Raw genomic sequence first — 21,521 nt, 5'->3', positions numbered from 1 at the left:
TTGAGATCTTTTTTTTAAGTGAAATGGTTCCCTACAACTGCTGAGCACTGTAGTTTTTTGCTAACCTTACATAAATGGGAGTAAATGGTGTATTTGTTCGGGACTATTTTCAGCAGTGAATTAATACACATTTGTTATGCTTGTGACTATATCCAGCAGCAGGATGGTGCATATGTTTATATGTCAGTCCTTAAAATAAACTACAGTGTTTGTGTTGATTGTAATGACGGAACATATCCCTTGTTACGATGAGGAGACACTGTTTAAAAGCTAAATTAATGTAATGTTGGTTTATAATGTAAAAAATGTGTTAAACACTATCATTCCTACTCTCCTCCCGGACAAAACTTACATGAGCTGTACATTTTTGCAGTGTGTCTGACGTGGTGAGGATGGTCACCAAGAAAGATATCCCTCCACACAAGAAGATGCTGGAGTTCCTCCCCTCATTTGTTGAAGAGGAGGGCGACGATGAGTCAGTCCCACCAATCAGATACCTGCTGCTGTGAAGCCATCAACATGGAACTGCGTCAGGGTGGCAAAACCAACTTAACAAAAACAAAAAACAAGCTGATTTTGTTGCTTTAGCTGTTATTTACAGAGATTAATATCTGAATGTTTTGTTATGATGATGCCATTCCATAAATATTTTGCTTTTATTATTGCGTTGGCATATTGTGAACATCACGCTTTGATAATGCGTAATTCCACAATCACACTCTAAGCTATTTTGCTGCCCCTGCCATGCCCCAAAACATATTTAAAAATTTACATATATTGAAGTCAACTTCCTCTTTTTTCTTTTACTCTCTGGCAAAAGAGGAAACGTAGCAAACTTTTACTTCCATACTAATATTACCAGAAATTTTACCAGAAAGTTCCGTTTGCTATGTGAAACGTGTCTTTTGAGAGGTCGGGCTAAGAGGAGGTTGTGAAGATGCTTGCCAAGGCATATGGATTAGATGATCTGGCTCTGCTGGGGCAGTGCTGGCCTTGTTTCAAGGTTTAATTCAGGTCAGACTGAGCACGATGTTAAAGGGGTGCGGTCAGAACAGGCAGTTGGTACAGTAGGTACAGTGCTTTTTGACGTGTTCTCTTGCCATCTGGACACAGCTGTCTTGTGTAAATCCCGATCCCAAGCACACGTGTAACCCGCTCCCTCCCAGAAGAATCCCATAGCTGGTCAGAGTGGAGAAGCTGAATACATCTACAAAGCCCTTCATCTGTTCTCAGATGGCTTTTTGAGCATGTCAAGCCCTTTTCCACAACCTCACAATGTGTTTCACTTCATGCCGTTACATTAACATGGTGTCATCTTTACAATGCTCTGCTCTCCGTGTTGGCTGTATTTGAATCTTGTCATAAAGAATCCTCTCTGAAATGATCTAATACTAATACTATCACTTTGTAACCTGGCCTGCAATTGAAAGATGCTGTTATTAAACAATAATGCAACAATACAAATGTGTCCATGAGGAAGTTTGTGTACTTCACTAATAGACTTCAGTTCTCTTATCATCTTTTTAAATTGTTCATGCATCCCTATAGTCACTATGATGACCATAGTGATGCATGTTTCACACCGAAACTCCTATTTTTAACCAGGAAACGGTTTTGTTGAATTTTTTTTTTGTAAGCTGAGATGTTGATTGTACATATCTTTTCTTTAAAAAAACACATGCTTTGTCAGGTTCACACCCAATCACTGTATCTGTCAAAAAACTGATTGATCTTAAAAGTTGATACAAAATAATGCATCGATGACCCTTCACCCCTATAACATTGCATGTTGTGTCATGAATGATTAAGAACCTTAAAACATTTTCATTATAAAAAACTTTTATTCCAGATGTATCAACAATGTGGACAAAATCCAAATAGGGCCATCTTATTATATATTGTGATAAAGGGTCAGTCCGTAGTTACAGCCTCATTTAAATGTATCCAATAATGTCATTGCATATGATGGGTTGTCGGCTGCCTGTCTTCATGAGAGCGGTGAACTGGTAGAAGTCAGTGTCCAATTGGTGTAGGCCTGTGTGGGACTGGTGAAAGAAGGGTTTTAGAGCCTGGAGTCCCACAGGACAGGACATCCGTTTGGAAGCCTCTGCAGCCCTGCTGACCCTTGTGGCGTCTGCTGGCCTTGGTCTCACCTCCACACTTTTAGACATCCCAGCAAGTCTGCGCCGCATGTTGACCAAAATGTCTTTGGCAAGACGCCGGCCTGCACTGGGCTTTAGTTGTGCTGGCTCAGGACTCTCTGGTAGGTCCATCCAGTTCTTAATTAGGTCAGCAAAGCTGTTGTCCCCCAGAACCAGGGGCTGTCTGTTCCTGCTGCGGCTCAGCAGCGATGTTGTCCAGTCCTCTGGGTCACCGGCCTCAAATGAGGTCCAGCGCTCCAGGCAAGCGTCCGAGGTTGATTTAGGCCGGATTCTGCCAGAAGGTCCTCTGTTTGTGCGAAGGCAGGCAGAAGAGGAGACTCTCACATTTCTGGTTCTCCTCAGTACCACACCTTCATCCTGCCAAGAAGCCTCAGAGTAACCAGAGTCGAGGTCCAGACTCTTTTCGCTGCTGGGGGACCCTTGTGTCAACCTTTCATGCTCTTGGTGCTCTTCTTCTTCTTCTTCCAGGGGGCTGGCCAGGCAGCAGGCAGAGTCATATGTGCTCGCTTCACTGGCATCAGAAACACGTAGACGTGTGAGCCGCTCTTGCTGTGCCCTCTGTTTGCAAAGCCGTGTTACAGCAAATGACTGAACACACGGTTCACTCAGTGGCCTCGGCCGGCTGATCTGCTTCAGGTCCTGCAGGGATCTCATCATGTATTGCATTTGGTCCCGGAGGCAGTCAGTTGAATCCCCTAAACACAGCTACACAACGAGAAAGACACAGAGACTAAGCGGTGCAGGCAAAATTTAAATCTTAAGTCTATTTAAAAACAACACTTCTAACCAAAAAGTTATGGCCCGGCTTTTGCGGCGGTCTAAAGAGCAGTTAGGCTGGCTTCCAAACTATCCCATCATGCCGTGGCCGGGCCGAGCTGAGGCACAGTTCCCTCCGTTATTTCCAGAACTGGGCCAATAAGATTTTTACCAGCTGAGATCACTCTGCTTTATGACCATATAACAAGTGAAGCATTCCTGACAAACCTCAGAGAAGCTTTATGGAGACCATCCCATGCAGTATGAAAATGAAAATAAAAATGTTGTGGCTCTGAGAACAGGATGCACATTTTATAATGGGAAAACTCTCCCTCCTAAAGCAGGAGGGGAAGTTTGAACAAAGTGCAGTGAATCATAGAGGAGTGAAGAGGCACATATCCTCTCTGGACTCCCCTAACTCACAGGATGTTGGCTGGTCTGTATTATAAAGCAGGAAATGACAGCAACATTTTGGAATTACACAACAATCACATATTAATTAAGAATCACACCATCTTCCAGCCTTCAGAGAAACTTAAATCAATGCAATTCAGTTGATGTAATATTGCTATATGCTATCTAAACTGTACAATCTTTACAACAATTAAACAAAAAATACTATCTTAGCAAACTTACTTGTGGCTGAAAGTAGATGTCTTTGAAAAACACAAGTTTTGACATCAAAATTCTTGAGCTTCTGATTTTTTAAGTTCTTATATTAAGTTTGTTGGCCCTCCCTGTCCTGCCAGTGTTTGGCTTGGAGCAGTAAGAACACCACAATGCCATGATGTTATCACAGCTGTGGGTGCTGAACCATTTGGCCCCTGGAGGGGACTTATCTGTCATACAGGGATATCCTCAGTGGGACTCTGTGGTCAGTCTACACTTCTTAAAATGCCCTGTTCTCCTTGGCTGCCTTCACACAACGAGGAGATTCATCCAGTTGTACAAAATTGAGAAAAAAGGGGCAGAGTGGTTTGAATTAACTGTGACTTTGGGGGAAACATTCTAGCTTAAAAAAAAAAAAAAACTCAGAAAAGACCAGTCATTAAAGGAAAAAAATAAGAAACAGCACAAAAATGTATGCTGTCTTGTGAAAAAAACACTGCTCAGGGCCTTTTGCAATCACAATCAAGCCACTGCAATGCATCTGCAAAACAGTAAAATATAAAAACACGTGGAAAAAAAGTAAAGACAACTTACCATTGCTTGTGAGTAAATGTCTGCTGCGAAGTTTAGAATCCTGTTAATAGTTTCTGCAACGAAAAGCAATGCATTAGATTAGTGATGGGCTCTTGTCACATGCATGACACTTCTTAAGACATACAGTCATTTATTAGTAAAACACTCACCTTCGCATTTGGTGAAAATATAATTATTCCCAGCTCAATCAACAAGTCCACAGACTTACAGCTGATCCGATGTGATGTATCTCTCTGTGTATTCTGTCCTCTGAACCAGATGGAGGTCTGTCTGCGGACTTTGACGATGCTGAGTCTTTCGCTACAGCAAATCAGCGCAGGGCATCACAGAATCAGCCAATAGCAAGTGGCCTGAAACAGGATACCTCCCTGTGTAATTACAGCGGTTCCTACTGTAACTGCATTGTACTACACTGTCGGGACTCTGCATCTGGAGGTGGATAATTAGACCATTTTTATTTAACAATTAATTTGATTAAATGAACACAGGGACTTTTGAAACGTTTTCTATTAAACATTGTATCCGGATACTACTAAATATCACTCACACTGATTACTTAATTCAGTATATTATTACTTTATTTTTAAGATCAATAATTGTAGTTTCACGAGGCTGTGTGTATTAATGCAAGAGTATAAACTAACACTATAAACAACTTCTGTAAAAGTTGTCTTGGGCAGCTGCTGTGACTGAAAAGCCTCTGCATACATGTGCTGATTTACTGAAATCTACATGTCGCCACCTTGTGGATCTTTGTAAACAGCACCTCCCATATTACCATTCTCCATTGTCTCTGCATAAAAAAAAACCTTTTCACGCCATTTATTAAAGTCTGAGCATAGCAAACGGAGCATTCACCATTCTTTACTTAATTGGTGTTTACAAATGCAAACAGGGCTCAAGTTCTCATTTCATTTGCAGATGAGCAAACCATTCATGACTGCACCTCCTCAGTCACCTCACCCCTTTAGATGTTTATAACACTTTGTATTGTAATTCAGCCAGTGGTGGGAGAGAGGTGCTCTGATCCTTCACTGAAGTAATATCAGCCAAGACTTGAAGGATCAAAATGACTGATTATTATGACAGTATTAGATCATTAATATAATCCACAAGCAGAAAGCAAAGTGGTAGAGCTAGTTTTCACTACTTTAAAAAGAAGTACTGTTAGTCCAGATGTGACCAACATAGGGTTTGGGCCTTCCAAATCATCATAAGGGTCAGGAGATGATTAATGGAGTATGAAAGGATAAAAAAAGTTATGCTACACAAACCTCTGTTCATTTTTGGGGCCTTAAACAGTTATGTAAATAAATCTGCAGCATAACACGGAGCCCCAAATATAGAGTTCTGGTTAGGGGGCGCAAGCCAAAAAGGTTATGAACTACTGGTTTAATCGTTAAAAATGTCTGCAATGTATTATACAACAATGTGTTTATGTGAGGTCTGAATAGAAACCAGATTTAACTAGCAACTATATCTTTCAAATACATATTGTACAGTAAAAATACAGTATTCTCCTCTGAAATACAGTGGGGTGGAGCACCTGGATAGCTCACCTGGTAGAGCTGGGGCCCCATGTACCAAGGCTAAGCCCTTGCTGCAGTGGCCCTTGGCTGCGTGTCATCCCCTCTCACTCTCTGCCCCCCTTTTCCTGTCTATCTTCAGCTGTCACTATCAATTAAAGGCAATAAAAAGCCCCAAAAATACCAAAATATAATATACTATACTATATACTATAAAGCAAATACTCAAGTAAGTACTTCAGAAATACTTAGAGTACTTCAGTACTCAAAATTACTTTCCAGCAATATCCAAGGTACCAAAATAGATTCATGTCACCTACCTTAAAGAAAAATAGGTTTTTCTGAGAGTCGCCATGAATTAAATCACTATTTTCACATGCTCCATTTTCTAGTGCAATGCCAGTGCAACTGTGCTCTGGTTCGCAATCTCACCTTTTACGAATATGCTTTTTTTGGTTTATCTTTAGTAGAATGTTGGTCCAAACATGGAAGAACAGAATAAATGGCAGATTTCCTTTTGACACATCACACTGTAGAATAAATGATCATGTGACCAAACCTTTATTTACATTTAACAAGTGACTTTTACCTTGATATTAATGAACAACTATCATCTGTCTGTCTCTGTGTTATGGTGCATCTTAAACCATAGGTTATGTGAACTGAAGTGGAGTAGAAATAGCCCTAATTCACACTATGGAGATAGCATGTCACTAAAGAACAAGTGTAAACGTATATCAAGGCACAAACATATGTAAAAAGACTTGGAATGAAACAAACAGTACAGAACAATCCATGTTAGGAACAGAGATAACCACTTAAAATCTTGCAGATATCTTAAAAGTGACACATAACCATTTCTGTTTTCAGTTACTTAAGGAATGTTATTCAGTTTGTGTGGGATACAAGCTAATCTATGGACAGTCATGCAGAACAATGCACTATACAACGGTGTATATTGATTCTGTGTAAACATTATACAAAAAACATTTTCCCTTCATCCATTTTCATTCTCCATGCTTGTTTGTTTTCTTCTAAAAATAAGCTCTGTGCAGTCAAAAGGTTCATAAAATGCCAACATTAGGGAACATAAATTAATGTGATTTTATAAAAAGTTGTTTTTTGTATTGTATTCTCTTATTAAGCTTCAAGGCAAAAACGGAAAGTAAAATGAAAACCTAAAAAACTCAAAAGAGAGAGAAAGAGATCTGAATACAAATGAAATTTTCTTTTATTAACTAATGTTTTAACAAGTGGTTCTCAAACTGGTCCTTGAATGCCTACTAAGGATGAAAAATACTTAACTTTTCCATGTGACACAATGAGATAATAGGTTATTATTATTGGCTTTACTCTTCCAACAATTATTTTCCACTTAAGCCAGTCAGATAATATAATTTATGTTACAAATGTAATTTAAAAACAACAATTCTCAGGTAAGTGCCCTTGAATGTTAGCAATTGGTGTCCAGTAAGGGGGTCCTTGGTCAAAGATCTATTTACAGGCGTTCAGTATGAATAGTATGAGAACCCCTGATCAAGAGCAGTAAGAAATATATATAAAAAACATAATAACACAATTGACAGAGAATGTGATGGTTGCAAATCATTGATTGTTGAAGTTCTTTAAGGTTTCCCCTCTAGGAATCAAGTCTGTTAGGGTTTTCATTATGAAAATCAATAATCATTACATGGCAGTTGCAGTCTCTCATGCAGTCTGTGCGCGTCGGGCATTGTCCTGCATGAACAGAAAGACAACAAAAAAGCAACTTTAGACAAATATAATAAAAAATGTAGAGAGAGAAGCTGCTATTTTACTATTTTAAAAAACAAGGACTTGAATGTGTTTACTAATGTATCCTGTTTAGTCTGTTCCTCAGCAATTACAGTGAATCACACAAAGTAAAAAGTGCCACACACAAAACACATTTATTCCAAGTAGTGCCTAGCCATGCTAATGTTCTGGTTTCACTTGCTGAGGTTTTGAGATGTCTAACTCCATTCTTGAATGAAGAATGACTGAATGACTTGAATGAAATACATATCTGTGGTGCTCAAAGTAATGACGTATAAAAATCTCAACAGCCTCTACACCAACATAGTCTCTCCACAGTTACTCCACACATTTGCCTTCATATGTACAAAAATTATATCACTGAAAAACTCCACTTAAGCTACTTTTACCTCTTTTAGAGGAAATCTGAGCTACTCCAAGGCTTTGTGTGAGTAGATGGTATAATACAGGTACATGCACAATATGACTTAAAATATTCAGTTAGAGGCAAGTCTATTATTAAATTTGTACTGTTTAATAACCAGTTTTTATTTAGGGACCTGTGGCAATTTTCTTCATGAATCAAATATTTGTTGGTCAGAAAATAGATAGATAATGGCATTTGAGAAGCTAAAGCCAGAAGGTTTTAGGCATTTTTGCTTAAAAAATGACTTAAACAACCAATTATCAAATTATTGCCACTTAATTGATAACTTGACGAATCATATCAGCTCTAGGTCCACTAAATTACCTAAAGCTGTTTGATGACATTTCCATCATTCACATATCCTACCTTTAGAAAAGACCACAGTCTTTCAGGTTGTTCTTAATAATGACATCTGTGACTGCGTCAAAGACAAACTGCACATTCTTGGTGTCAGTGGCACAGGTGAAGTGGGTGTAGATCTCCTTTGTGTCCTTTTTCTTGTTCAGGTCTTCAAACTTGGTCTGAATGTAACTGGCTGCCTCATCAAACTTGTTGGCTCCTGGGAATATGAGGAAGTGATTTGTCATTAAGATGACAGATTAGGTTTTCTTATCTTGTGATTTGCTAGCAACCTGTCTGTGATTGTACGGATGTTTAACTCTTAAAATGCTGCTCTCAGGTGTAGTGCGACCCCTGATATTCCACTGTGTACCTGTGTATTCTGGGTAGCAGATGGTGAGGGGGCTGCGAGTGATCTTCTCCTCAAAGAGATCCTTCTTGTTGAGGAAGAGGATGATGGAGGTCTCAGTGAACCACTTGTTGTTGCAGATGGAGTCAAACAGCTTCATGCTCTCATGCATTCGGTTCTGAAGAGAAGCAAAATTGGTCATGGCTAATGGCCTCCACTGAAAGCACAACAACACATCAGAGCTGCCACCAGGGGAAGATGTTGTTTAATATTTTACATGTAAGGAATAACCAGTCCAGAGGAGGTTCTTCAGAGCATCTTCTGGCCAAGTCTCTTCTGAGAAGTTTCTTTAAAGTCATCAGCATTTCAAGAAATTGAGGTCAAATGGTTCAAGTCACTTGAAAAATTAACTTTCACCACATAATTTCACTCTACTGCTTCAACTGCAAATGGATCGTTAAAGCTTGCTATTATTAAGCTATAATAAAGGAAGGGTTACCTTTTAATCTTAACTATCCCTGAAAATGAACCAAAAAGCAGATTTATGAAGCTCGTAAAATGATATCATCCGTGTAGATGAAGACACACATGCAGAAAGTAGATTTGTCCTCACCATCTCCTCATCCTCAGCCAGCACCAGATCATAAGCACTCAGTGCAACACAAAAAATAATGGCTGTGACTCCTTCAAAACAGTGGATCCACTTCTTTCTCTCTGAGCGTTGTCCTCCAACATCAAACATTCTGTGAAGGGGACGAAGCAAAGGAGATACACTGTGAGTGTGTGCTAGTGGGGGAAGAAGGTCACAATGAAAGACAGTAAGGTGAAGCTGATGAGGTAAAACAGGGCATAGAAGAGGACATTTCAGGAAGAATGATGGTGAAGAAGGAAGGAAGGAAGGAGAAAGTTAGTGTGATATTCCATCCCTGGATGTACATTAAGCTTTCATGAGGCTGGTTTGAGAACAAAAAGGCGAGGGGGTGTAGAGGTGTCTGTCAGATATCTGATAAAAGACTGCAGGGTCAATGCGGGCTAAGAGAGGCGGGCAGGCCTCTAAGTTCAGAGCAAAGCACTGGCTAATGGGGACGCCAAGCACTGTGATCGAAGCTGTTAGAGATGTGAAGCGTTAACAGTTCACCACACCCAGCAACCATATTTTGATGATACGGAGGGCGAATATGAGGTTTCAGCAAACCCAGTTTAGGTTAGCAGGCACCCAAGAAGCACCATTTTGATGAATCTAAATTAAGCCATTGTCAAAAGATGACATTTCTCTGTATCTGTAAGTATTTCCTTTCCGTACTTATTATGGCAAACAGGACAGAATTACAAAAATGTGACTTTTTTCTTATTGATTGCCTCCATGTATTATTCAGGCCAAATATTGAGGCTGTGACAGAAGGTAAATATCAGAGAGTTTATCAGGAAACAGATCACATCAGAGCTATGTGGCTGCTGCTGTTTTTTCTTTTGTTTTGTTTTTCATTATCCAGAACTGTTCAGCTGCTTCACAACGTGTAGTGTATTAGAAAATAAACAAAATAACTGAGATCTATAAGAATCAGAAGAATATACCTCTTATTCTAATTTCAGACACACGTATCTACTCTTTGCACTCTTAAAGTATTTTTTGGGGCTTTTATTGCCTTTATTAGATAGGACAGCTAGAGAGAGACAGGAAAGGGGGGCAGAGAGAGAGAGGGGATGACATGCAGCAAAGGGCTGCAGGTCGGACCCGAACCCCGGGCCGCTGCAGCAAGGACCCAGCCCTGGCACATGGGTCTCCAGCTCCACCCACCGAGCCAACCGGGCACCCTACTCTTTACACTCTTATAGGATATATTTTATATATTGACCTATACACTATACATCAGTTGGATCTGCTTCAGTATAATGGGTTATCAAATGTTTAAACACTTAGTGTATCTCTCGCACATTAAGAGATATAGCTATACATCCATTACTATCCCACACATGAGTGCTCAGGCTGGGTCAGAGCATATTTTATGTAAGACCTACAGTACAATATTGTACCATGGAGGACACACTCAAATGTTAGCACTATATGAAGCTCTTGTTATATTGAGCAAGAGCACAGTGGGCAGGATTTAATTCATTTCCTCAGCTCTCAGTGCAATCATGATAATTAAGCTTTTAATTGCAGGTATAATTTGGCTTCTTAGAAGATGAATTGCACATTTCAAGCCAGGAGGGTCAGTCGCCCCTCGTTGCTAATAATGTTGAGACCAAAATTAAGTCTAGCCATTTGTTTAGAGCAGGTGTGGAGTCTGGTGCAGTGAAAACACTTGTGACAACATACCCACATTTTTCCCAGATACTTTAATATCCAAGACCTGCTGTTCTCTCAAAATAGTATCAAGGACAGCTCTGTTTTATTCAGTATTGGTCATGTTTCATGTCTTCTTGTGTGGTTAGTAAGAGTGGCAGTTTTTAATGTATCATCAAATAACACTGCAAGCAAGCGTCAGAGATGAGTGAACACTAGGGGGTCATATTACCACTCAGGTTACTAGATGTCAAATACACCCTCTCACTGTGGGTGAGTTGCTGAGTGAGAGATCTCTGGACTCTCACATTGGTTGCAAATGGCTAAACCACTTGTTTTCATAGAAAGGGAGACGAGTTTGCAGTGTTTTATTTTTTTTTTTTTTTTTACATGTATTTATTTCTAAATGGCCTCACTTGAAGTGCAGTTCCTTGAAGGTGAAGTGAGTCTCCACTATGCCAGTGGTCTTGACCCGAGTTCGCAGTACATCCTGCTGGGAGGGGATGTAATCTGCTTTAGCTATCCTCTCCAGGTCATTCAGGTAACTAAGAGAGAGAGAGATAGAGATCAAGATTTCAACAAGATTTGCAACCTGCGAGTGAGATACATACAGGCGCACACACACACACACACACACACACACACACACACAACATATGGACATATAGAACATCAGACAAAACAGTCTGCGATTTACTGAACTGCTTTGAACTGTAGAAATTTTCTGTGGAGTGAGTCATTTTGCTGCGTTCAATAACAGACCATTCAACTTTACTTGATATAATTTCATTAGACTCTTTAAATGCCTTTTAAGGGATTATGCTAAGCCCTTGTAATAGTTAATTATTACCAAATGCATTATGCAGGTTAGACTCATCACTTTGTATCCTCCCAGAACTGTGGCTCCAAACAGCAGTTGGGATAAATCAAGTTTAATTAAGCTGTTAATCAAATAACATGTCAGCACCTTGTTGACACGGTGATCTAGAAAGCTGAGGGGGAACTGCAGATTCAGGTGATAATTCTCTTTAGGTTCATCACTACGAGCAACTACTTTCATACTGTCATTTGATACATTGCTACTATAAAAATACTGATCAACATGCAACATGATGCTATAGATCACAACTTCACATCATCAAGCTACACTGAGTACATAATTTGCTCACTGGCAGTGTCTTGGTTGGTGTCACTGCTGGATGAACTGTGGGTTATTTTTTTATGGTAAATCTTACAGCAAAGTTTTCTTGTCATAGTTGTTGACTTTACATAGCGGTGTACTCATGTTTGAGTATGAGTGTATGCGCTGAATTGGTTTTACATATTTCCCCCATGGTTGTTACTGTTGGCGTAGGGGTTTCATGGTGGCTCATTGCAGACTCGGGTCTCTGGTAGAAGGTAATATTGTATATTAGCTCTGGGGATGTAAACATGATTGTTGTCTTGCATGCAGCCCATACCCATTATTATTTCCCTGCAGTAGTATGGGCTCAGTTAGAACTCATCGTGGCTTGTGTCACACACACAAGATACTGTAGGTAGTCATCCACACATCCACATTGCTATTTATTCATCACATTATAATACAGTATATTCACATTGCTGACACTGTTCACACTGTTCACTCATCTGCACTCCTTGCCAACTTGTAGCTTATATAAACATATATGTACTTATCTGCTGCATCTCAACCTCATATCTACGTAACACTTTAAAAATGATTTGTCTGTTTGATCTAAACCAAATTTCTGTGCTGCATAGCTGATGTCTTGGCCTGCTGTTGCATATCTGGCGGTTTTGCGTTATTTCAATTTATGCCCCTCAGTTCACTAGATATTACGTCTTCTGCAACAGATACCTGGTGTAAGGCTCTCTATCTAATGCAGTTTGGTGTATGCTTGTGGGGAGTGATATGAGGTCAGAGCGTGGAGGCCAAATATCAACAGTGCACATACTCTGTACTCACATATAATTCTCCAAATGAAATGGCTCACTGAAATGTCTATTGCAAACCACTAAGGGATTACCACTAGACCTACTAGTACTACTGTACATATAATCCCTAGTGGGAGGATTTCTATGGCAACATGCACTATTCTTTACTGATTTGCTCCATTTTAGGGAATCTATGATGTTTGTAAAATAAATGTTTTATTCTTCCTGTTGTGATTTGATTAAATACAAAATTCCAAGGTGAAAAATACTCTGAAGTCAATCTGATGATTTCTCTCTGAAAAGTAAGATAATTGGGCCTCCGTTACTTTAAAAAGCAGTATTTAAAATATGCAAAAGGTTGAAAGGAACAGGTACATTTCACACAGAAGAGAGAAAAAGACGGTATGTTGTTTCCTTCTCTCCATCTATCAAACTGGCTGCATCTATTTTCTTTTCACTCTCTTTTAGTTCTCAAATCACAACTCTTGTCTTGCTTTCCCTCTCTCCCTCTATGCCTTCATGCTTTGTGTAGGGGAGTGAGGAAGCATCTTCACCATGTTTGACACATCCTGCCCAAAGTGCATAAAGGATTGCTTCATTCAAGCTGGAAGCTTTAGTGGTCGAATCAACCTATGCTTCACACGCAGAAAGAGATATAAATCCAGCATTTTAGTTGTACAGATCACAACATCCACAATAATTAATGAGCTAATAAAACCTGGCAGACTTATTTAAGTGAATAAAAACAGAATAAATGATTAAACAAATATTTTTCTTTCACGTCATTGCAGCCATTACAAAATATTTCCCAATGAGATGAAAGAGTTATAATGACCACAGCTCACAAAGCAACATTTCTGACTGTTATATTGCACTACCACAAAAGTAATCAACTTGTTAAAAAAAAAAACACAAAATCAAAGGGGTCACTTGGGGTTTTTATTATCAGAACTATCAATTCTCATAGTTTACTTGGAGGATAATTTCCTTTGAAGTAAACGATGACTCTCATTTTTTTCTTCCCCCAAGACAAGTATTCTGTGCTCTGCTTATCAAGTTACAATATTAAAGAATCTAACCCAGAGAGGGAGAAATAATCACTAAAGGGAAGTTATTGGACTATCTTTCCAGTCTTATAGCTCCCTTGAGAAGTTAAAGAAAGGTTTTTCACTGCAGTGCATATAAGAGAAGCTGAAAGGACTGCACCATTAGATCCATCACAACACTGGGAGAAGAACATGTACTATCTGATGGCAACTATCAACCAAATACAATCAACACTGTCACTTTCTTGAGCTGTTTTATAATCGTATCAAAATAATACTACAGTGCAGGCACTTGCAAGATGAGGAAAAGAGGACACCTGACGAACAGCTGTAAGGCTTCCTGCTTCGTTACATTTACATTTATAGTGGTGGAACATAGAATCCAGTGTATGCAGCAGCAGACTGCATATTGATTGATGTACAAGTAGAAGAGGATATGTAAATCCTATAAATGGCAACCTGAATTGGACAAAAGTGAGTAGAATATTAAAAATCATAGATTTAAGCACACCAACACGCTGGAAAATATTTCCAACTTTGTTGAAGTAGAATCATTTTTGGAGAAAAAAATATATTTGATTCCTAAGTGGGATCACAGCATAAAATACACATACAAATTCACACTCACTATGCAGCAGAGTCATTGAGCTGGTACTCTCGCGACCGCGTAAAGCAACTCTGTATGCCGCTGTCGCCCCACAATCGCCTGATCACATTGGCAAGGTCATCAGGAAAGATGCCCTGTTCTTCAGCAGCTGCAGACAGGGCAAAGAGCTGCTGGGCATCGTCCTGCAGGAGGCGATAAGGACACAGGACAATACTTAGTTATCCTTGACACAAGATAAAAAACATACATAATCTGTAATCACTGTATAGATTTGTGTATGGAGTAAAACAATAATAATGCATCATGAAAGGATGGGACTTGCTGTCTAACTTTGGAAGATATACCTATTTTATTTAGTCTAAACACACTGCTTAAGGCTCATATTAGCTTCGTCTGTACTTTAAAATACATTTGTGAAGTAAACAAGGACAGTGGAGTTTGTCCTTTAACTCTTATATTAAAAGTTCTACTTCTTTTTGCAGCCAACATGGACAAGAGGAACAATTACAGCTACCAATAGCTTCTCAAGTACAGTTGAGAGCAAATGTGAACATATCTTTTAAGGGCACAATAAAATTATTTGTATATATAAAGTTATGGTAGCTAACTGCTCTTCAACTCTTATGGAGACATGGGAACTATTAAGATGAAAACTTAATAAAATCTATGGAAATATTAAACAGTCTAAATTAAATAAGTGACTGTGTGTGAGCTACAGTTGAGCAAATCTGTTACATACACCCCCATGCGGAATATTCTCAGCCACTAGTATTTTGATACACAATGCTAAATAAACGTAGTCATGGAAGGCCTGTCTCTGAACTAGTGCTGAGAAAGTAAAGCTTATGATGCTAGCAATGTAAAGTGATGACAATATCACTGAAACGAATGATAAAGTGATGCCAGCCAATGTGGACTGAGCACATGTAAGATATGTGAGATATGTTGGTGTGACTCAAGGTGAACCACATGCAGGCTTGATTTCCTGCTCTGTGCCACCTTGTGTGTTTCTCTCGACTCTCTGTCTTCTTCTTAGCATGATTTTAATTATATTCTCTGAGCTTTAGTCACCACATGATAAAATACAAAAAGCAATCATTTATCTCTGGTCTTCCTTGTGCATTTGCATGTGTCAGCATAGCAGTGCTGCAGGAGGGGCTCTGTCTCTGTCTACAAGGTTTCTGAATATGTATGTAGTCATCATTAAAATAAAGGAATGATTTTGACACATTTGGCCGGACACACTATCTTACTATGTGTGATGGTCACATTTGATGAGAAATGCAGTTCTGTCTCAACCTGCTTTCCTGCCAGGCAGCAAACATCTGCGCTCCTAGTCAGGCTTTTATATTTTTAATTGATTTTCTTCAGCCAATTGATGTTAATTTGTTACATTGTTCTTGGTGAGCATCAATCAGCACTCACTACTCTTTACTCTCAGGAAGATAACAGCTTTCAGAGTTTTTGTGTCTGCACTCCAATATTTGAAATAGACAATAGTCTTATTTGTGCTTGATAATTTGGTTTATTCTAGTGGCATTTTGTTGCAGTGGCTATGATTAGTGAGTTTATACACCACCAATGAAAGAGATGCCTTTCTTGTTGGATCATGCATACAACAGTGACTCTCTAGGAATGTGATATGTTTATTTGAACTCTTCCTCTTCCTGTTCCCTCAACATAATTCTATACTTATACTTACAACAGCCAATAGCTTGGATAATGTGTGAGTGTGGATGTTTTGGTTTCATGTATGTTTTTGTCAGCATGCATGCCTGTACACATGCACAATATGTGTGTGTGTGTGTGTGTGTGTGTGTGTGTGTGTGTGTGTGTGTGCATTTCTACAGTGCTACTGTGTGCAAGTATGGGCAGGCTAGCACACTAATTGCTAGTGTGGGAGTCTGTGAGAGTATCGTCACGTACATGCAGCCATTTGACAGATCTGTCAGAGGGGGGAAAAAAGTCTATCCATCCCGCTCTAATGACCACAGCATAGTCCTCAAGCCTTCTATTACAGCTTCAGTTACAGCACACATATGCTGGCTTGCCTGTAAAATCACACACACTCCTTTTCAGAAATGAGCTCAGCCACTGTTAGACCTCACTGACAGCTTGTTCATTGGCTGATAAGTGTTCACAGGGTGACGCAGACTGGATCTCTGCCTGTAGCTGTGCCTTGCTGTTGATGATGGTGTGTCTGTGTGTGCACGGTGTGTCTCTGTGTTTCTGTGTGAGAGTTTAATGAATGCGCTGATGAAGTTCTGTGAATGTGTTTAATTACGGCTGCACTTTATAATTATTTTCATTACAAATTAATCAAATTGTTTTGATTAATTCGAGCATTTAATCTATAAAATGTTAACAATAATCACAGTTCACAGACCAACGGTCCAAAATCCCAAACATATTCAATCTACATCATATATGGAAGAAAGCTGAAAAGCCCAGTAATGCCTCTTAAGCTTTCGGTTCCCATAAGGAAAAGCAGTTTACATTTGATAACGAGGGACGAAATTCTTAGTCATTTTTGAAACACACAGGAGGCCTTTCTCTTGTTGATTTTGTCAGCTGAAATGACAACTATTGCTGGCAGATTTGATCAGCTGTTGCTAAATAATTAAACTAACGTTAGTCCCACGAGTTGGCTGAAAACCCTGTGGCTGACATTTTCGTTTCTCCAGCTGAGTCCTTTTAAAACAAAAATGTTGTAAAAGAAAAGGGTCTTCAATGTGCACTTGATGATGCTATATACATAATATAATGCTAAAAGATGAGGACAAAAAAAGTCCAAACTGTTATTTCATTCTAACATAAACCTCTTTGGCTGGTTGGCTTATATACTTATATCGTATTTTCAAACTATATGTTTCCACTTTTCGTGTTACAAGAGAAAAGGCTTTCAGGATGAGCACTAACCATGAAATAAAGATGGAAAACATGAGAGCTCTTCGAAAGTGAGGCCAAGACCTCTCGATCGCCCCCTGGTGGCTGACTAGGCATTATAGGTCATAAAGCCTAGTGCCTCCATGTTAACAGACGGGACATGGGCCGAACTAAAAAAAATCAAAGTATACTTAAAATACTTTTAATCCCAAAGATGGTTTCTGGCATTTTAGATAGTTCTTGTAATTTTACGTGAAAATATAAATTTTTCTGATAACTCTTGTTTAATTTGAAGCAATTAACGGGGGTTTCACGTCATGATTGACAGCTTAGCCCTTGAATCTGCCGGGCGTATGGGCGGGACTTTGATTCTGAGGCGCCAACCCTGATCCCTACTGCACAGACTCTGGCTCCAAGTGATGATTGCATCTTATGTCAGAGCATGTTTATCCATTCTTTACGCTTCTACTCTTGTAAATTTGGAAAGGCAGAAAAAAAGACACCACCCTACACATTCTTTTAATGGAGAGCATCACACTTCCCAGTGTCCTAGTTCCAGTGCTTCAACATGTGAAGAAATTCAAAGCTCGACAGGCCTGCTGTGCCTAGTTAGTCTTGCTATACTAATGATTGGACAATTGCTGTTCGAGAGAGGGGTTTAGCGAATGATCAATTGATGTTGGGGACGTAATGTCAGTTAAGACAAAAAGGAAACACAAACACAAAAAGCACTCACATAACAATGTGTCACCCGTATAGTCTTCCTTTTACAGGTGGTAGCTTTCAAAACAAGGCATTCATTTGTGTCATTGCTGAGGCAGCAGAAAGCACCAGGCTACTAAATGTGCAGTTAAAATGTGTACTGCAGCACTTCTGAATAAATCCAATTTCAGAAACAGCCCTCAGTGGCCTGTCTGCTGCTGCAGCAGCTGCTGGTACTAGGCACACTTGCAGCTTCTTCTCTGTCTATTACAACTTTGAGGAGAGAGCAGATCAAAGATGGAGTGTCGTCAAGGACCGTTTCCCTGCAGGTTAGAAAGATGGATCAGAAAAGAGTGTTCTAGTTTCTAGTACCAGCAGCTATTTTACAGCTGAAAAAGGGCTGCTGTGAACCAGTGGAGGTTGGAAATCACACAATCGCACATTTGGTTAAACACTGGCACAGTTTAGCAATGTTTTTGGCTGAACAGGAACTGCAGAGAAAAGGCATGATTTGAGAAACAAGCTTGTTTTCCTGGAATCATCCATCACAGCCTTGAAGTAATCTTTGTTTACTGGGTTATACTGGAATACAGATAAGTGAGGGAGTAAAATTTTTGTTTCAGAGATAATGGGCAGTGCATGCAATTGACTTTTTCCTCCCAATTATTGTGAGATAGAACAAAAAGTGAAAGGGACAAAGTGGGTTGTAGAAACCAAGGCCAACTCTTGTGATTTGAGTTGCAGGCAAGTATACTAAGTCTTGAGGACTACACCGGATATACAACTGCAAGGTGGTGTTGATAAAAGAGGCTTTGTTTTGTTATGGCCTAAGGGAGATCATGATTTGTCCACAGTTAGTGAAGCCAAATGAATTCTCCATTCTCACACAATGATGATGGCTTTTAGGCTGGTCGGCTTTCTGCTCTCACTTTATTAAAACCACAGATTTTTAACAATTATCTCAGTATATTTGCAATAGTTTTGACATTTTCAGGTATGTACGTGATAACACCTGCTTGTATCCTGTAGTAAAGCTGATTCTGTTCATTACAGTTTTGTCTGATAAAGCAAGTTACTGGTCTTGAGCATGAGATGAGTGTTTCCTGCTTCTGGTCAACACATGCTTATGCTTTTTGTGGACGATGAAAATAACAAATATTTATGTAATGATATGTATAGACATATGTGACAATAAATGCTATAACAAATATGTTTTTGAGTGTTTGTGTGCTTGTGTGTCTTACCACTCTGGAAGGGTTGCTGTAGTCTATCTTGAGACTGGCCATGGCTTTAACAATGGCCATAATAGACTGGATGGTATTACTATAAACCACGGCACGGTACTGCTTACACTCATCTTCTGAGTAGCCGTCTTCATGGATGATCCTGAGAATGGCGGAAATATGCAATTTATTTAAGTGTACATTGAAGGGTAGGTACAGTTTTGTCATGTCAGTCCTCAAGCACTAGTCATGTGTGAAATTTTTGCTTGCTGTAATCATCCCGCTTGTTCATACTGATCCATTCCTGAAGCGATTCCACTCTAAATAATGGAGGACAAAATCTGCAGTCTATGTTCTATGAAAAATGCATTCAAAGGTGTATTTAAAGTTAATTGAGTTAGATAAATCAGGTGGTCACCTTCAAAATTTATAGTCTTTTTTACAACAAAATTCCACAAGCTATCCCACCACAGAAACATGTTCTGCAGAAATGCAGAGGGAATTTTGTACTAAAAAGATAGATATATTTGCACAGGACTCCACAAGGATTGTGGATTTTTTTTCTCTCCCATCAGTTACATTATAAACCCTTTATGTGGGAATCACTCATTAATTAGTGGACAGAGCTTCCAGGTCTGTGTAGTGAAGCCTACATAGAATCATCTTAAACCTGCATTCTATGTAATGGCAAGCAGGGCTACAAAAAAGAAGTCATATAGTATTTAGTCATGAGTCTTATGGAAAAATTACCCTACTTCTCACTTGATTTTTTACCTCAGTTAACAGTTTTCTAATGAGTTTATGGTCTCAATCACTAGTTTCAAGTCTTCATAGCATGCTGTTCATTTAGTAAATTAAGACCCCATTTAGAATAAAATAGGGCGAGACTACCTTGTTATTGACAAGTCATTCTCAGTCCATCCAGCGCAATGCATGAAACTCAGGTCAAACTGTCCAACAAGGCAGTGCTGATGAAATATGAATCAAGATTCTGTCACTGCATTGCCTATTTCTCGCCCCAAATCTTTTCAGAAACATATCTTAGTTTACTGTTTATCTGTAATATGAGAATGTGTGTGGCCAGGCAAGCAGTCATTCTTGCTACACATGAGTTGAAACCAAGCCAAGGAGCGCAGCCGGAATCGCAGTATGTCGCCGCTGCTTGCTGCAAAAAACAAACATGATAATGGCCATAATGCCACAATCGAGGTTTAAAAACGGCAGTCCACAAATCAATGGGTGACGTCATGATATGTTTACACTGGCTTGGAATCACTTCAAAGAGTAGTGATGTTCACCAGCTATTCTCTAGTTTTGACAGTCTGCCTTTTGGTACAATGAAAAGAAAAATGATGCAGATGAAAATGGTAAAGTTATGACTGATTAGCACTGAGTATATTTAAGAAACATTCCTCAATACATTAATCATTAAGCTGAACATAAAATATCATATCATTCTAAATTAAGAATTATATAAACAGGGGTCAGAAGGAAAAACATTTTGAAGCAGAAATGCAGTTTCTTTTGTCTCTTCACAATTGCTTCCTTGTCTACCAAGAAGCATGTACTGTACACTGCATCACAATGATCATGTCAGCACGCTGTGTATCATGATGTGTGCAGTGAGGTTAACACACACTGAAAGCGCCTCCACTCTGCAGCATTTAGTTGATGCAGTATCCTGAGTCTACCTCTTGCAACATTATTCCTTTGAACCTGGGAGTGAGGGAACTAAGTGTCTGTGCATACACAAGTTCACATCCTATCATGAGGTGCAACCATTCAGACTTCATCTGTCTGCATAGGGAAGTGCAAAGAGAGCAAACTGAGATGACTCCACATTAAGTAAAATGTGTTAATGCTTTATACAGTGTGTTGATGCAAATGAAAATTAACAGTAACAATTTGGCAAACAAAATAGTTGCCTGATTTTAAAGTTGCTTTATGAAACCGGTTATATTTCCTGACGCTGTCTGCTGTGATGACATGTTTACACAGGATGCATCGATGTGTAATGTTACATAATATGAGTGTTTCTTTCTTGAAGGCTGATTTATCTGTATGCCTGTACGTGCTAATAACCTGGCTTCAAAAAGCGACAGACTGTTCCTGCTCCAAGCTCATAAAAAATGTATTCAATTCCTGGCTAGCCCAGAGGAATGTGAATAATTAAGCCATTTAGGGTCCTGTGCATATTAGTGTGTCCGTGTGTATCCTGATTGGTGCAGAGGTATTACAATATCTTCTTTTACTGCTCATTCCTCTTGTGCTACGAGCAGTAAAAGACAAAAACAAACCAC

At 39.3% G+C, this 21,521-nt stretch overlaps 3 protein-coding genes across 3 annotated transcripts in view; 1 reads left to right on the top strand and 2 right to left on the bottom strand.

Annotated features, from left to right (window-relative positions):
- uba7 (ubiquitin-like modifier activating enzyme 7) overlaps positions 1–1,464 on the top strand; it is a 34,507-nt gene extending 33,043 nt beyond the window's left edge. Inside the window, exon 24 of the mRNA XM_051414183.1 lies at positions 374–1,464. Coding sequence (XP_051270143.1) covers positions 374–509 — 136 coding nt within the window. The 3' untranslated portion in view covers positions 510–1,464. The remainder of the gene's footprint in view (positions 1–373) is intronic.
- A 357-nt stretch (positions 1,465–1,821) lies between these two features.
- inka1b (inka box actin regulator 1b) lies at positions 1,822–4,423 on the bottom strand. Its single transcript, XM_051414205.1, has 3 exons — positions 4,271–4,423; positions 4,122–4,174; positions 1,822–2,867 (listed from the first exon to the last, which is right to left on the bottom strand). Exons 2-3 carry the CDS (start codon positions 4,122–4,124, stop codon positions 1,935–1,937), a joined length of 936 nt encoding a protein of 311 aa, XP_051270165.1. The 5' UTR covers positions 4,125–4,174; positions 4,271–4,423; the 3' UTR covers positions 1,822–1,934.
- A 1,769-nt stretch (positions 4,424–6,192) lies between these two features.
- Positions 6,193–21,521, bottom strand: part of LOC127371412 (guanine nucleotide-binding protein G(i) subunit alpha-2) — a 41,693-nt gene continuing 26,364 nt past the window's right edge. Inside the window, exons 3-9 of the mRNA XM_051414202.1 lie at positions 19,243–19,384; positions 14,432–14,592; positions 11,239–11,367; positions 9,149–9,278; positions 8,560–8,713; positions 8,214–8,406; positions 6,193–7,384 (exon numbers count right to left, since the gene is read on the bottom strand). Of these exons, the coding sequence (XP_051270162.1) occupies positions 8,216–8,406; positions 8,560–8,713; positions 9,149–9,278; positions 11,239–11,367; positions 14,432–14,592; positions 19,243–19,384 (907 nt within the window). The 3' untranslated portion in view covers positions 6,193–7,384; positions 8,214–8,215. The remainder of the gene's footprint in view (positions 7,385–8,213; positions 8,407–8,559; positions 8,714–9,148; positions 9,279–11,238; positions 11,368–14,431; positions 14,593–19,242; positions 19,385–21,521) is intronic.

This window comes from Dicentrarchus labrax, unplaced genomic scaffold (assembly GCF_905237075.1).
Source record: "Dicentrarchus labrax unplaced genomic scaffold, dlabrax2021, whole genome shotgun sequence".
Taxonomy (NCBI): domain Eukaryota; kingdom Metazoa; phylum Chordata; class Actinopteri; family Moronidae; genus Dicentrarchus; species Dicentrarchus labrax.
This window is presented reverse-complemented; position numbering and strand designations above follow the sequence as displayed.